The 14,792-nt window shown below is 40.8% G+C and overlaps 3 protein-coding genes across 4 annotated transcripts; 1 reads left to right on the forward strand and 2 right to left on the reverse strand.

Annotated features, from left to right (window-relative positions):
• Positions 1-1,706: 1,706 nt before the first annotated feature.
• On the reverse strand, positions 1,707-2,509 carry LOC135611698 (putative calcium-binding protein CML19). The gene has a single exon (XM_065107344.1). The coding sequence runs from the start codon at positions 2,502-2,504 to the stop codon at positions 1,941-1,943; it is 564 nt and encodes a 187-aa protein (XP_064963416.1). The 5' UTR covers positions 2,505-2,509; the 3' UTR covers positions 1,707-1,940.
• A 2,484-nt stretch (positions 2,510-4,993) lies between these two features.
• LOC135612437 (SAM50-like protein SPAC17C9.06) lies at positions 4,994-10,241 on the reverse strand. Its single transcript, XM_065108743.1, has 4 exons — positions 9,641-10,241; positions 7,838-8,323; positions 5,393-5,926; positions 4,994-5,313 (listed from the first exon to the last, which is right to left on the reverse strand). The coding sequence occupies exons 1-4, from the start codon at positions 10,157-10,159 to the stop codon at positions 5,233-5,235; spliced, it is 1,620 nt and encodes a 539-aa protein (XP_064964815.1). The 5' UTR covers positions 10,160-10,241; the 3' UTR covers positions 4,994-5,232.
• Positions 10,242-10,471: 230 nt separating this feature from the next.
• Positions 10,472-14,673, forward strand: LOC135612439 (uncharacterized). 2 transcript variants are annotated; one of them, XM_065108744.1, is made up of 7 exons: positions 10,472-10,703; positions 10,803-10,947; positions 11,126-11,283; positions 12,821-12,905; positions 13,023-13,098; positions 13,193-13,279; positions 13,358-14,673. In XM_065108744.1, exons 1-7 carry the CDS (start codon positions 10,612-10,614, stop codon positions 14,419-14,421), a joined length of 1,707 nt encoding a protein of 568 aa, XP_064964816.1. In that variant the 5' UTR covers positions 10,472-10,611; the 3' UTR covers positions 14,422-14,673. The 2 variants fall into 2 exon arrangements, with proteins under 2 accessions (XP_064964816.1, XP_064964817.1); XM_065108745.1 differs by having other exon boundaries at positions 13,023-13,059.
• The last annotated feature ends 119 nt before the right edge of the window (positions 14,674-14,792 follow it).

The following is a 14,792-nucleotide window of genomic DNA, read 5'->3' on the forward strand; positions in this document are numbered from 1 at the left end:
TGGGTGCGAAGGAGTCTCATAATTTCTCGTGTGGGGGAAAATAAAAATGAAGCAATATTATCGGAAATAGGAGACTGATGATATGTAAATCCCGTCATGTGTGTCGCGCGTGCCTCTTAGTAGTGTGCTCAATCATAGGCGCCTTAGTCCATATTAGTATCCAAAAAAAAAAAAAAACGAATCTTATGCATACTTTGGTATCACATTCTGCCGTAGTTAATGTAGTAGGCACACATGCTGTAAGAGGTAGTGTTGGATGGTAAAAGGAATCCATACACGGGCCAATTAGATATTACCCTTAAAGTTTAGATCTCTTTTATATTACGATCTTTAAACTTAAAAAAAATTATATTATGATTCTTATAGTTACGAAAGTGAAAAAAATTAATTCTATTTCTCCGGAGGTCATCGGTCTTACTGATGGAAGCATAAAAACGATGAGTAAAATAATAATTTTAATGTATCAATTATGATTTTGGTGGTGTTAGACGACGGTGTTGCTAAGGGTCATGGCAACTGTCGACGCTAACTTCCTTTTGGCTTGCCACATCCGTTAGGTCATATATGCTGCTTGTCACTCCGTCGACATTGGTTGTCACGTCTCCGACAGGTCTGCCTCCTCTACGCTTCCTGTGATCTCAATCCTATTATCTCCCTTTTGCACTTCATGGCTTTCTCGTCCTCTAGCTTTTGCCTCTCCACCTCAAGTACATGGCGATGCCTCAGGCGAAGAAGCTTATAGATCCTTGGCAGACGACTACAAAGCGGTGGCACAAGGTGGTTGAGGAGAGGGTGGAGGCCATCCTGGTAGGTTGGGGTAGAGGATGGGGTTGCGGAGCGAATGGCGATGCGTGGAAGTGACAGCCCACGTGGTTGGCCCACACAAGGAAACAACCGCTGCCCTATCACTATGGGTTTGCTCTCGGTGACTCGGGCGATCCATGATGCAGTGGTGGTGATCAGCCTTGTAGGTACTCCGAAACACACATCTAGTCACCAAAGTGCCACCCGACTGCCCCTTTTCGTTGTTGCATCCTGCTCTCGGAGCTTGAAGAGAAACTACAATGTGGCCACGAGGGCCACCTGTAATGGCAGGGCTACGGTCGTTTCCTAGTGCAGGCCAACTATATGAGCTACCGCTTCCACGCATCACCATCCACTCTGCAACCCCATCCTCCGGCTCCAACCTAACAAGACGGCCTCCACCCTCTCCTCAACCACGCCGCATTGTCACTTTATGGTCGTTTGCTAAGGATTTGTGGGCTTCTTCATCCGAGGTGTCACTGTGGACTTGGAAGTGGAGAGGCAAGAGCTAGAGGACGAGAGGAGGCCACATAGAGTGCGAGGGGGAGATAGTAGGATCGAAATTGTAGGAAGCGTAGAGATGGCGGACCCGCCACGGACCTATGCCAAAGACGTGGTAGTCAGCGTCGAGGGAGTGGCAAGCGGCATAGGTGACCTAGTGATTGTGGCAAGTCAAGAGGAAGTTAGTACCATGGATGGATGCATCGCAGGCCTAATGTAAATCGTCATCCTTTCATCACTCTGTATTGCATCTGCATTGGCACCGCTCTACATTTGCATTAATGTTGATGCAGTTGTCATGGCTCCCAATAGCGCTGTTGCTGTGTGTCACAACTAAAAACGTAACTGGGACGTTAAAATTATTTTTTCGATCATTATTTTTATACTTCCTTCGATAAAACCGATGAAATTAGGAGAGTTATATGTTTTACTTTTATAATTATAATTATAGTATGTCAATACAAATTTTTTAAGTCCAAGAATTGAAATACTAAAAAAAAAATCTAACTACAGGAACTAATCTATAATTACCCCCATACATACATGCATAAATTAATAAGAACGAAAGAATAGTCCAATATCCAATCCTCCTCTTCACAGATCATGTGATTCCATCATCAAATCAAACCCACCGCTCACACCATCGTCATCATGCTTCTGAACTCTTCAAAGCTCAGCACTCCATCGCCGTCGAGATCGTACCTGCAGATCATGGCCGCGCACTCGTGGATGCCACTCGAAGTGCCCAGCCGGCTGAGCATCCGCTTCAGGCTCCGGGGCGTAATGCAGCCCTCCCCTTCGCTCTCGTACATCTCGAACGCCGCTCTCAAGCCTCTCTCCGTCTCTTCCTCCCCCTCCACCTCCACCACCTTCACAAACTCCTCGAACCCCAGCAGCCCGTCCCCGTCGCCGTCTACTAACGCGACGAAGGCCTCGGCGTCCTCGAGGGACAACTCCTCGCCGACCGTCCTCATGCAGAGGGTCAGCTCCGCGGCGGAGATCTTCCCGTCGCCGTCTTTGTCGAAGAAGCGGAAGACTGCGTCGAGGCCCGTGACGTTGGAGCGAGGAGACGCCATGTAAGCTGAGAGCTGATGAGAGGTGGAGGTTGCAGACGAGGTTCTCGGTCGAGAGGATTTATATTCAACGGCGTGCGAGGACGAGAAGAGACATGGTCTGCGGAGAAGTTTCCTTGAGCTCATTCGCGAGGAATCAGGAAAGGCGTGTCTGCTCGGCACCACAAGCCATTTCTTGCAGAGGTGCTCGTCTTTGGTCCACCCAGCGTCGGTCAAGAGGAATTTGCTGACGGTTTCGGTTTCGCCAAGTTTCTGGATGCGCTGACCGCCAGGGTAAATAAACTACTTGGGGACAACCAATCCTGGAGGAGGCTGATGCGGGACCCGTTCTCGGTATCCACTTACCTCCCACGACGACTATTACATATATCCCTCTCACGGCCGTCAGTGAGGTGGCTGGCCGAGTCTCCGTGTGGGACCCACCGGTGTTACCTAAATCGCGACATGATCATTACTGGTATATAATTTTTTTTTATTTAAAGATAAATCATAAAAATAAGATTCAAGTACAGAATCTTACAATAAATTTTAAAATCTATATTAAATAATATTTCGAACATTTAATTCTTGATAATAAAATAAAATATATTTATTATTGTATTAATATTAAAAATATATCGAATTGATAGGAAATATAAAAACAGGTAGTCGTTACTCGTCGCGCAAGCATCGTATAAAAGACCCGTGGAAGGAAAAGGTCACCGGTTGGTGGACAGGAAGTTAATTAGCTGACTTAGACATTGATCTAAGCGAGCCAAGTTTGGGGATTAGTTCTTGCCGCCCAACCAAACGGTGGTGGTGGTCAACTTTGACCGTTTATACCATGAAATAAGGAGAAGTCAAATCTTTGAACGGAGAATAGATACTTCTCCGTAGGAAAGTACGAAAGGGTCTCTTCAAAACCGTTTATTTCAATCATAAATCTTAATCACTATTAGGAAACTGACTTGACCGCCGCTTAAAACGCTATACGTTGGGTTCAAGAATAACTCAGTATTTCTTACAGAAGAAAGATGCTGGTTGCTAATTCAACAACCGTGGCCGTAGTTTAGTGGTTAGAATTCCACGTTGTGGCCGTGGAGTCCTGGGCTCGAATCCCAGCAGGCACAGATCTTTTGATTTTTTTTTTTTTTTTAATTCGATATTTTCGAAAAATTATAGCCACTTTTGATGCGCCTACTCTTTTTAATTCAATGACATTCTTTTGTGAAATGTGGTTTACGTTAGCCAATTCTCCCACTCCATGGTGACAACGTACGTCAAATAAGTGTGACGAAGGCACGAGTAATTAATACTCGGGCTAATTATATATTATAATTAAACCTTTTTAGTATCTCAATCCTTATATTTAAATAAATTATATTAAAATTTTTATAATTATAAAAATAAAATATCTAGTTCAATTTTTTTTTAACAGATATTTTAAACATCCCAATTATATTTTCGATGGTGGTATACGACGACACCGTTGGAGCCACGAATGACTATTGTGAATGAGTAAGAAAAATGACGACAAGAGGTGAAACAAAAAGAGAAGAGGAAGAGGACGATGCAAATGATGACGTTGTATTTGCGTCAGTTGCTTGCATCTGCATCGATATGGTCACAGACGTAGAACGACGTCGCTTATCCTCACATCATTATCAATGCCAACATAGTTGCCCAGTAATGACGATGCAAATGGAAAATGTTGTCACCTTCCTCCTCTCCTTTTGTCTCATCCTTCCTCCTCTCCCTTTGTCTCATATCTCGTTGCCACTCTCCCTCTTTATCTATAACAGCTATATGCAAACTTCAACGACCCTCAGCATTCATGACCATCGAAAATATAAATAAAATGTTAAAATTATTTTTTTCTTATCATTTTCATATTTTCATTAATAAAACTGATAACATTAGGATAAATAAAATTAGATATTTTACTTATACCAAAGAGATCTAACTATACGAGGTAATTTATAATTAACCCTTAACACTCTTATTGTTGGTAAACTACAAATACTCTTAGATATGTTTCAGATGTATTCTTCAGTATAACGTGGTATACATTAGCCACTCTCCCACTCCGTGGTGAAAGCGAACGTCAGTCGCGTCAAGTGTGCGTCCGAGATTGACGTCAGACTCGCCCAATCGAGTATTGGGCGCATTTGCTATCGATCATAAAGCGTACAAAATACGGTTACAATACGTGGGGGGCCAGCACAGAAAACCGAAGCATTTGTTTGTGCTTGGGGTCTAAAGATGCAGCAAATTTTGAGAAAATTTACTCGCTCTACAAAGATCTCGAGTGACATAATCTATGACCTCCAAACGCTATGACCCAACTTTGATCAGACTAGTTATAAGACTTAGCAAGAGTCCTTAATCCCGGATTCGGATTCTATGGGCACCATCCATGATGCAAACATAAGACCTCGACTCTCATAAGCATCCACAAATGGAACATATCACAAAACAAGGCCAGCTCTGGACCAGTGGCCAGTGATTCCACGAGTGCAGCAGCCAGAGAAACATCAAAAGAAGCTTATGATCATTCCCCAGCTTTCTTCACCAACAAAAGGCTAAATAAATGGAAAATTATATATAAAAAACAACCGACAAAGTTTCTTAAAAGCTACCTTTTAAAAAAAAAGCATCATATAAGATCCTATCAAAATCGAGGACCAATGGTTCAAATGGAATAGCAAAAGAAAAAAGAAAAAGGAAAGGGTTCATATCGAGAAAATTTATCGACCGTGGAAAATTTTTTTTTCTCTTGCCTTTCGAAATAAGCTTTCTCCTCTCAATAAAAACACAAACAAAAAAAGGAGCACAATTAGTGAAGGGTGAAAGAATCTGAAGCTACCTAGCAAACCTATGGAGTGGAGAAGCTGAATTGTATGCCTGTCTTTCCATGGTCATGCTGTAGTTGTTTCAATATATAACAGTAGTTAATCTGTAAACAAAAACCACATCTTGTAAGAGGACAGAAGATTGATCACACTATATTGTTTAGATTTCAAAGCGAGACAAACCTCCATGCGAAAGAATCTGGTGGGGAAGATTATGCCAAATCCGGCTGAGCTCCTAAATGTCTCCAAGAATCCCCGAAACGAGAAATTCTTGAACTCCGCCAGTGTCAAATCGACAACATTCCCGGTGTTTAAAAACATGTGACCGTGCACTCCAGACTCTCTAAACAACTTTAGCGGTAGATCAAATGAGAGATCAGCAAAGGCAGTAACTGCAAGATTACCTCCGATGGCGTCCCCGCCTGGAGAGGCAATCCTTCCAGAAGGAGTGGTAGCTTCATCTTCACCATGTTTGGTAAGAATTGCTCTCCGCTCATCGGTTGGGCCTACTCCTCTTAACTTAAACCCCAACAAAGAAGTAGGACCACCCAAACTGCATATAGGAGAAGAATGACCGCCCATGTAAAATCGTTCAGGTAATGGTGATGTTGAGTCCATAAATCCCCTTCCCCATGGCATTATCGCACCTGCTGCAACACCAAAGTTGACAGCAGCATTGTAAAATCCCAAGGGGAAAGCTCCTCTAACATCAAACTCCTGTAACGAGAAAAAAAAAAAGTAAGCAAACATTAATGGGAAATATGCATCTTTCATTTAAATTGAACAGAGAAAAATAATAGTATGATTGACCAAGAACATGACTGATGTTATTCTCTACAATTAATTGCAAAAAAAATTTAATCCTACAAAGAGAATCAATACAGATATAATTCAAATGACTAACTAATATCAAAAGTTCAGTCCAGCACTGTGAGAGGACAAATCCTTTCAACTGTGCTCTCCCTAAGCTTGTAGACCTCTTCCTTCTACAACATGGAATAAGAAAATCTGCACCTTCTCCAGTAAAATATCACTATATAGCATGACTCGTTTGGTCACCAAGGCAGTCACATCTTACTGCATATTCCGAGGCAAACTCTGAGTCCATCTTCTCACCAAATAATGTTTTTCTAAATGAATACATTTCCATCTTTACATAAACCTCTAGCCAGTTTTATATGGATATTATCACAGGCTTTCACAAGCTTTCCTAGTGACATCCAGTAAACAAATTGAACCTTCATGCTTCCGCAACGGCGGCTTTGAACAAAACTGAAATCATAGAAAGGAATATGAATGTTGACAAACAGTCATTAATGATACACAATATTAATTACACTCATGTGGGTAGGATTGTTCATTTATGATGCACTCACGGAGGGGTGATTGAGAACAAAGAATCTAGACAAAAAGCACAGTTATATACCAATATTCATTCTACAGAAATCTTTTTAAGTTCAAAGCATTAATCTTAACAAAGTAATATAAGGATACCAGACAGAGGGAAAAACAAAAGGAAAAGGAAAAAGGTGGTGGGAAAACAAGTTGCAAACAATTGTTTTGTGTGCTTCTTCCTTTTTCTCTGCCTTTTGGTGGGGCAAATTCTGCATGGTGGTAATCATAGCTCGGGAGCCCAGTGGTTGAGTTTCAGAGAGGACAAAGAATGAACAATTAGAATGGAAAAAGGAAACGGGACTACAGGATTAATCAGGCATGTAGTTCACCTACAGAACAGATAAGTATAAGCAAGAGAGTTCTGCGGAAACATAAACAGGACTCATATTTCCATTATGAAGCTGACATAAAGTTTCACCTGATCAGTCTGTTAATACAAGAAGTGAGACACACAGGTCCTGACAAAACTAGCTGGTTCCAATGTTTTGCTACCAGTCACATGCTTATCCCTTAAATGATAGGAACTAACTAGAGGATGTCCTCGTTAAAAAGTTTTGCAGTCAAAGACTTTGGCTTATTGAGTGTAGTAACAATATCATACATTGATAAGCACCTGGAATAGTCAAAATTTCACTAACGTACTTCCAGGACCAAAAAAGCCAAAAATTTAACATAGATCAGCCATGTGCTACAATTTTATTGTCTTTTATTCCTCTAATAACCTTATAAAGTACAACGCACACCTTTTCAAGTATAATTTTTAGGAACTATGGTAACTGATTGTCTTTTCTACCAACATAGAGCGGAGAAGTACAAAAAAACAAAACAAAGCTGGATCTACGATCCATTTAAACCTTAGCATCAATACATTGTAGTACTTATGATCATTCTACACCAAAATTCATGCTATTTATTCAACAACCAACTGTGACAGCATATTGCAAGAAAATTGCAATGTTTGCAATCTAAAGTAGCACATCACGCTGTTAAAATAGACCCAACATATAACTACAGCAACTACCATGTTCTCATGCACTATAACTAAATGATAGAAATGAGACAATTAGAATGACAATTTTTACAGTTGAATCAAGACTCTAAACCACTGGGAACATCAAAGAGAGCTTACCAGTTCAACTGTATAGTAAAACTAAATATTAGTACAAGCTATCAAAATTCAATAAGTTGATTAAATTCCTTCTTAATCAAACATGAAAAGTTAAGAGATAGTACCTGTCTGATAAATCGTATGATCCTACTATCTGGTCCAAGACCACCAAATTGAGAAGTTGAAAGGAAAGCATACCCACGTGTTGGCCTCAGATTAGAATCTCTATGGTCAATCCTGTATGTGTATTTTAAAGAGGAAAGAAGACTATGTCCTAACTGTCTCCGTATTGTTTTGGATGACATGTGTGATGGATCGGATAAGTTACGCCATGTAAGATTGTAAGCCAGGTCATGGTTTCCAGTTGATATCAAACCAACAGAAAGACCCAATAGGCGTTCCTTGTATGATGAAAACTTTAACCAATCTTGAGAGAGTAATGACACCCGAGTCGTAAGAGGAGTTGAGATTGCTTTGAATCTGGGCAACGACACTCCAGCACTTATCTCTGATGTTTGACCAAAACCATAAGCCCCAGAAGCATCCCAAATATCACCATAGCCAAACAAGTTTTTGAGCTTCAGTGATCCTTCAAGTGACCAAGATCTAGCCTGCAAAAGCCACAACAATGAAATAATTAATTTATTATTGGAACAAGGTTCTTTGGTCTCTTGTTAGAGGCACCTCTCTCTCCCTCATAGAAAATAGCTTTCCCTGGGAGGAGACAATCCTCAACACTCTTCCTCTTTGCATATTGGTCATTCGCAGATTGAGCCGCATCTTCTCCTATTCCTCTTCCCCACCTCCTCTCCTCCTCTTCTTCAATGTTAGCTGGCAGCATATCTGGTCGGTGGAAAACTGAGACCAGTGTCGCTACTATTTTCCCCCATCCTTATCTTATCGTTGGGCACCTGGAAAACTGTTTTCCTACATTTTCTTTTTTATCTTCTTATTTTCTTTTGAGAGGTCGTAAAGGTTAGAAAATGTACATTTGGAATAGTCAAAACAGGCAATCTAACCCAATCCTAGGTCAGATGGACTCATTAGTGTGGAAACAATCAATTTTAAAACAAGTATTTGGCTCATTAACTCTTAACTAGTTCATAGTCAAACCAGATTGGTTTGAAGTGGGTCATTAGATTCGAACATTTTGCACCCTAGTGGTAGATGTCTGACAGTCTAAAGGCAATAGCTAACTTCAAGAACATATCTGTTAGTTCCAAAATTTTATACAGAGATAAAGTATGTATGCAATAAGATGAGGTTGAGTCATATCTATATAGTTATCATGTTCAGCTAATCTTGTTTTTTCAGTTGATTACAATTTTATTTTTTTCAGAGATACAATAGTTGATTAAAATGTAGCTTTAAGAATTATGAAATAAAAAATTTATGGTTATTAAAACATATTCTCAATCAAATATTGCCAGATTAAATCCAAATCTACAAGAGATCACTAAAGAGTCCTTCAAAAAAAAAGAAAACAATGTTCTAAAGTTGTTTGGTGATTTACAAATATGACGTTAAGGGGAGTTACGAGTTTATGTAAACATATTAACATCATCTAAATAATAGTATTGTTTATCGTGAGTTTCACAAATATTGTCTTTTATTATTACACTTTCTATTCAATTCCAATTTCTACTCTTAACATCCAATACATATAATTATCTCCAATACATTTAGTAATCTCTTGTATCGCAAGACTTGTTAAGAATCTCTCATAACCAGCATCGTTTCAGTTACTCGTATTTGTGAGAAGCCCAACAATACTTCCTCGATCCCTATTGTATATTTCTTGTTTAAGAGAAGGATTGCCAATTAGAAGTCAGTGAATGTGACTACACTGTCATACAATCTACTTCTATAAGGAAGATGTGACGGGAACGGGCAAATAAGATAAACAATAAACAGATCGAGGATCTCACCTCTGGCTTTGAATATGCCCCGAATTCACCAGTCAGCGGATTCCTGGCCTCTACGACATCAATGACGACATTGGCGGTGCCAGGGAGCTCGGAGGGGCCGGAATCGAGCGTAATGGAAACCGAGTCGAAGATATCCAACTGGCGGAGGCGCGTGTTGGCGAGGCCAGCAGCCTGGATGAGCTCCTGCATGGAGCAGGCGGAGCGGAAGGCATCGAGGACCTCGGCTTCGATGAGGGCGTCCTTGGTCTTGGTGTTGCCCCGGATGATGATGTCTTGGACGCGGAGGCGGACGGGGCCCCCGGAGAGGCGGCGGAAGAGGCGATTGATATTCTCCCTCTGGGCGGCGGGAGTTTCGTCTTCCTCCGCCTCCTCCTCGTCGTCGCCCTCCTCCTCCTCCTCCTCGTCCTCGATCTCGTCTTCGTCCTCGCCGTGGTGTTCATCGTTAGTAGCACTCTCAGTCTCCAATTCTTCGACGGGCTTAGGGTTCGGGCCGGCTTCGGAGTCGGAGGGGGTCGCCATGACGGGGGGAGGAAAGAGAGAGAGGCTCTGGTTTGGGTTTAGTGAGACCGAAGTGACACAGATCGGCCTGCGTTTGAAGGTCCCGCATGTGTTGCCTTTTTTGTTTCTAAAAATAAATCGTCGGAAACCGAAGATATAAGACGTGACTGATTATAAATGTTTTCGTTGTTTCTGTGTTTAATGAAAACGTGTTTGATCTAGAAAATCTAAAAACACTTCTAAAATCATAAACAAGGGCATTGCGCTTCTTCTTCTGATTGCGGTCGGCAATTTGGTCTTCGCACATACTCTGTGACTAAGCCCATTGCAATGATCAAGCTCGACGTTAAGCCCAAGCCTAACCTAACAAGACTATAAGCAGTAGCGCCTTGTTTCCCCCTTCACCGTTCAAACCCTTCCCCCCCCTTTCTCGCCCCCCACCGAAAAGAGGAGGGCAGGGAAAGGGGCAATCCATGGCGGACGACTTCCAGAAGCAGCTGCTCTCCTCGCTCGTATCCGACATCAAGAACTATGACGGCCGTGATCCTCTCCGCCCTTGGCTTCAGTAAGAAAACCCCCTTTGCAAAGAAAAGATTAGATTTTGAATTGACTCAGATGTTCTGTCTCCTGTGCTTATGATGGTCTCATCCAATCTCTGCTGCAGCGGCATTCGGAGGATGAAGGAATCTCTGCCTCCTCGAATCTTGAAAGAGAAGCTGCCGAGATTCCTGCAGAAGTGCGCCCAGACTTTTGAATCCGATCGCAGATACCGAAATGACGCTCGATACCTCCGCGTCTGGATCGAACTGGTAACGCAGATGTTAGATGAATGAACAAGCTTCAGACCTGATGTCATTTAGGGCTTTTTATTTCTTTTCTTTTATATACCTCCTTTGCTTCTTATAGTCGATCTAGCTGCTGTTGCTGATGGATTCTTAAATGGAACATGGCCGTCTCACGACTTGTTGGTTTTGTGGCTTGCGTCAGATGGATTACGTGGATGATGCCAAGGTGCTTTTGAGGAAGATGGAGAAGAACGGTATTGGCTTGAAACGAGCGATGTTCTATTTGGCGTATGCTTTGTACTATGAGAAGCAGAAGAAGTTCACAGAAGCGGAGAAGATGTACCATATGGGTGTTCAAAAGTAAGATTTTTATTCTCTTGTTATTTCTATGGTCTATATTTGGGATGGGGTATGCTTTGCTTAGGAATATTTATAAGCTTAGTTGTCTTGAAATGTAGATCATGAGAGCATTTAGATTCCTGTTCATTGCTCAAATGCCAATGGATGACAAAATGGCCATAGAGTAGATGTTTAGGCATGCTGTTCCATGGTAAGATTGTAAAGGATTATCTGAGGGTTTTATGTTGGTGTCAACATAACTTTTGAGGAGTTGTTTGTGCCAAAGTTGATGAGAAAGAAGGTAATTAAATCAAATGAAATGAAACCTTTTCCAAGGCACAGTATTGTGTGCATGACAAATCAACTAAATCAACTTCATTTTTATATGCTGATCAAATTTCTTTCTGTGTTGTATGCTACACTAACATGCTTATTCTATCTAGAGCTAGTGAAGAACTATTTATTTTGTAGTGTACTTATGCAGGATGCTACTTAATGTCATGCACAACGTCAAATATGTCGGTTTCGCTTCTACTTGAATTTGTCAGCTAGTTTGTCATTCCTATTTTTCTCTCTTTTTATGGAATCCAAACTTTCACTCCAATGGAACTCACCTAAGATGTATTGCTAAGTAGTCTGGACCATGCACTAAGCAAATTGTAGAGGAAAAATGCCTACATCCAAAAAGTTCTATTTTGATTAGCATAGATTGGTTCATTAGTTATTGTGTTACGAGGCTTTGCGCGTAATCTTCCCTTCATCTGAGTTGATGCAGTATGTTTTGGTGAAATGAAACACTTCTTTACTATAGCCTCCCTTTGAATGTTAATTAGTGGTGCATCGGTCTAAACTTCAGAATCAGATTCAAATGAGTATCCAATTGTCATAGGACACAAAGGAGATACAAAGGCATTATGTGAAATAGTTTCACTAGACTGTATATTGCAAGGTATGCAATACCGTACCGTACCGGTATTTCAAGGTTGGCTCGGTACGGTATGGTACCATGTACCGAGCGGTATACTAGGGCATACCAAACGGTTTTATATATTTCTTCCTCTTACTGTAGTACGTTCCGTCCGGTAGTAGGCGGTCCGCGTACCGGTATGCCGTCGGACCGATACGTACCACCCGTACCGGGCGGTACCATTCGAAATTGCATACCATATTTTGATCAATGTGAGAAATTGTACTATTATATTGTATATTATATGAGAAATTGCATACTATTATATGAGAAATTGCATACCATTCGAAATTGCATACTATATTGTACTATGTTTTGAGTAGTATGAAAAACATGGAAATGCAAAATATTAGAAGATGTGTTTACAAGAAGCCTCAGTAGGCAACAAAATGTTATATTGTCTGGTCTGATACTTAAAATGAACTATATATATTGGCATGTGACAAACATGAGTCAGTTATGATGGTCTTAGGAATGATCTCCATCCAAGAATCATGGTTTAGTTCTGGTGCATTTGAAAAGTTTAATGAATGTAGTTCTGTTATTTTTATATAAATTCATGTAATTCTTTCACACAAAACTTTCATATAGCCTTGCAGAGCCTGCCGGTGAGTTACAAAAATCATATGAGCAGTTTCTTCGTCGAATGGAGTTGTACAAGAAAAGAAAAGCTAAAGTATACTTGTTTTCTCATGGACTTGTAACTCAGTAGTGGCTCTTGGTTTCCTTTTTTTGTTTCTTTTGTTTTCCTAATGTACATCAGCTGCTTATAAATGTATTTTAACTGCTGCAGGAGGTGGTGTCCAATAAAAGATGCTTAACATTGAAAGGTACTCATATGAGCAAAGAAAGTATTACTGACCAGGAAGGTTGGACTAGTGTCCTGTCTAAAAAAGTAGCTCTTTTGAAAATTTCTAATGTCATCTTGGTTCTGTTTATGGAGCTTAGGGTAATTTATGGCAGGGATTACAGAGAAGAAGGAAATAGTTGATGATAAAGTTCAAATAGTTGATGCAGAGGATGCTTCACAGAAACCTCATCATATTGAAGGTATTTCCAATTCTGGCAATATGATTGATAACATTATTCTATCAGGACATCCAAAATTTATCCAAGATAGCTGTACAGGTTCCAGCAAACCAAGATGTAAAGTTCGAGGATCAGCAGTTCTTGGAAGATCATCTAAACACAGAGATTATCTTGTTGTTGATTGGGAAAAACAAATTCCACATGATACTGATGACACAGTAGTGGTGAAGTTTGTAGACTCTGCAATAGTTGGAAGGTCTGAAGCAGAAGATGCTTGCCATCACGGACTTGTGGATCCCACCATCAACATGAAGGAGGCTATGAATGCCATCGGTAGCATGTTTCGGGAGCCAATAGAGCCAGAGATCATGGTTAAAAGAAGATCAAGTAAACCAAAGGCTATTCCGCATACCAATGGGTTTGAAGTGTTCATTGATGACGATTTTGGTGATGGACCAAACTTTGGTTCTTGCCCCACAAGGAATGAGCAGTGTGGTGTTAGTGATCTTCCAAACCTGCGGTCCAATAAGCATGGAGAAGCTTTCTTTCCGGAAGCACTGAAGAACCAAAGGAAAACAGAAGTACAGAAGCCATTTCTCAGAGAGTTCAAAATATTGGCTGATGATGATGAAGTTGATGAGGTGATTGATAGGCAGATTGAAGTTGCCAAGCCACCAATTGCTAATGCTTCCATTTGTTCAAAACAACATGATCCGGCTTCTAGCAGCTATGGCAATTCCAATATGATCATCCCGGGATTACACGAAGAGACTATTGTTCACAGATTTGTCGGATCAACTGTTCTTGGTGAACCCAAAGTGGAAAATGCATGCCACCATGGTTTGGTAGATCCAACCATCAACCTGAAGGAAGCTATGGATGATATAAACAGCATGTTTGGGAAGCCATTGGATTTCTTTAACGGCGACAAACCAAAGAAGAAGCCAGGGTTCGTGTGTTCAGATAAGCAACCAGCTTGTGATGGATTTGCTGTATCTTGTGAAGGATTCTCGATATTGGCCGATGATGACATGGAAGATCCAGAAAACAATGCTCCACCTGAAAACTTTTGTGAAAATGGTGATCTATTTGAGCCAACCATTTTTACCAAGGAGGCTATGGCCGAAATCAATGAAATGTTTGGAAAGCCTTTGGACTTCTGACTAGATTAGGGTACATGATTGGACATGTTTGGTCCAACAACATTTTGCCTCGTGAAGATTCCTTGATCTACCAGCTAAAATTGGGGAAGATGTATCGATAACTCTACCCATGGGTAAGTGGATTCTAGAATTTTTCCTACTAAATTCCAGAAATCTGTGCAGAGTTTGATGTGAAATTTTCAGTTGATGAGTTACCAAATATGACCATTATGTTTGTGTGGATCATTTTTATCCAATTGTTGAACCTGTGAATGGAGTCATAGATGCTTTGGTGCTTTTTTTGATCTGATACAGTGAACTCTAATGAAAGAGCAGAGTTACTTGAACCCAATTGGGCTGTGCATCATGAAATCCAATTCTTCCATCTAACT

The sequence above is a fragment of the Musa acuminata genome, chromosome BXJ2-5 (genome assembly GCF_036884655.1).
Source record: "Musa acuminata AAA Group cultivar baxijiao chromosome BXJ2-5, Cavendish_Baxijiao_AAA, whole genome shotgun sequence".
In the NCBI taxonomy this organism is placed as follows: Eukaryota; Viridiplantae; Streptophyta; class Magnoliopsida; order Zingiberales; family Musaceae; genus Musa; species Musa acuminata.

Coding starts and splice junctions, on each gene's coding strand:
- LOC135611698 (XM_065107344.1), bottom strand. CDS start 2,504: ATGAGCTCAAGGAAACTTCTCCGCAGACCATGTCTCTTCTCGTCCTCG.
- LOC135612437 (XM_065108743.1), bottom strand. CDS start 10,159: ATGGCGACCCCCTCCGACTCCGAAGCCGGCCCGAACCCTAAGCCCGTC. Junction 8,324..9,640: donor GGGCATATTCAAAGCCAGAG/GTGAGATCCTCG, acceptor TGGCTTTTGCAG/GCTAGATCTTGGTCACTTGA. Junction 5,927..7,837: donor TCATACGATTTATCAGACAG/GTACTATCTCTT, acceptor TTCTCGTTACAG/GAGTTTGATGTTAGAGGAGC.
- LOC135612439 (XM_065108744.1), top strand. CDS start 10,612: ATGGCGGACGACTTCCAGAAGCAGCTGCTCTCCTCGCTCGTATCCGAC. Junction 10,704..10,802: donor CCTCTCCGCCCTTGGCTTCA/GTAAGAAAACCC, acceptor TCTCTGCTGCAG/CGGCATTCGGAGGATGAAGG. Junction 13,099..13,192: donor AAGTATTACTGACCAGGAAG/GTTGGACTAGTG, acceptor AATTTATGGCAG/GGATTACAGAGAAGAAGGAA.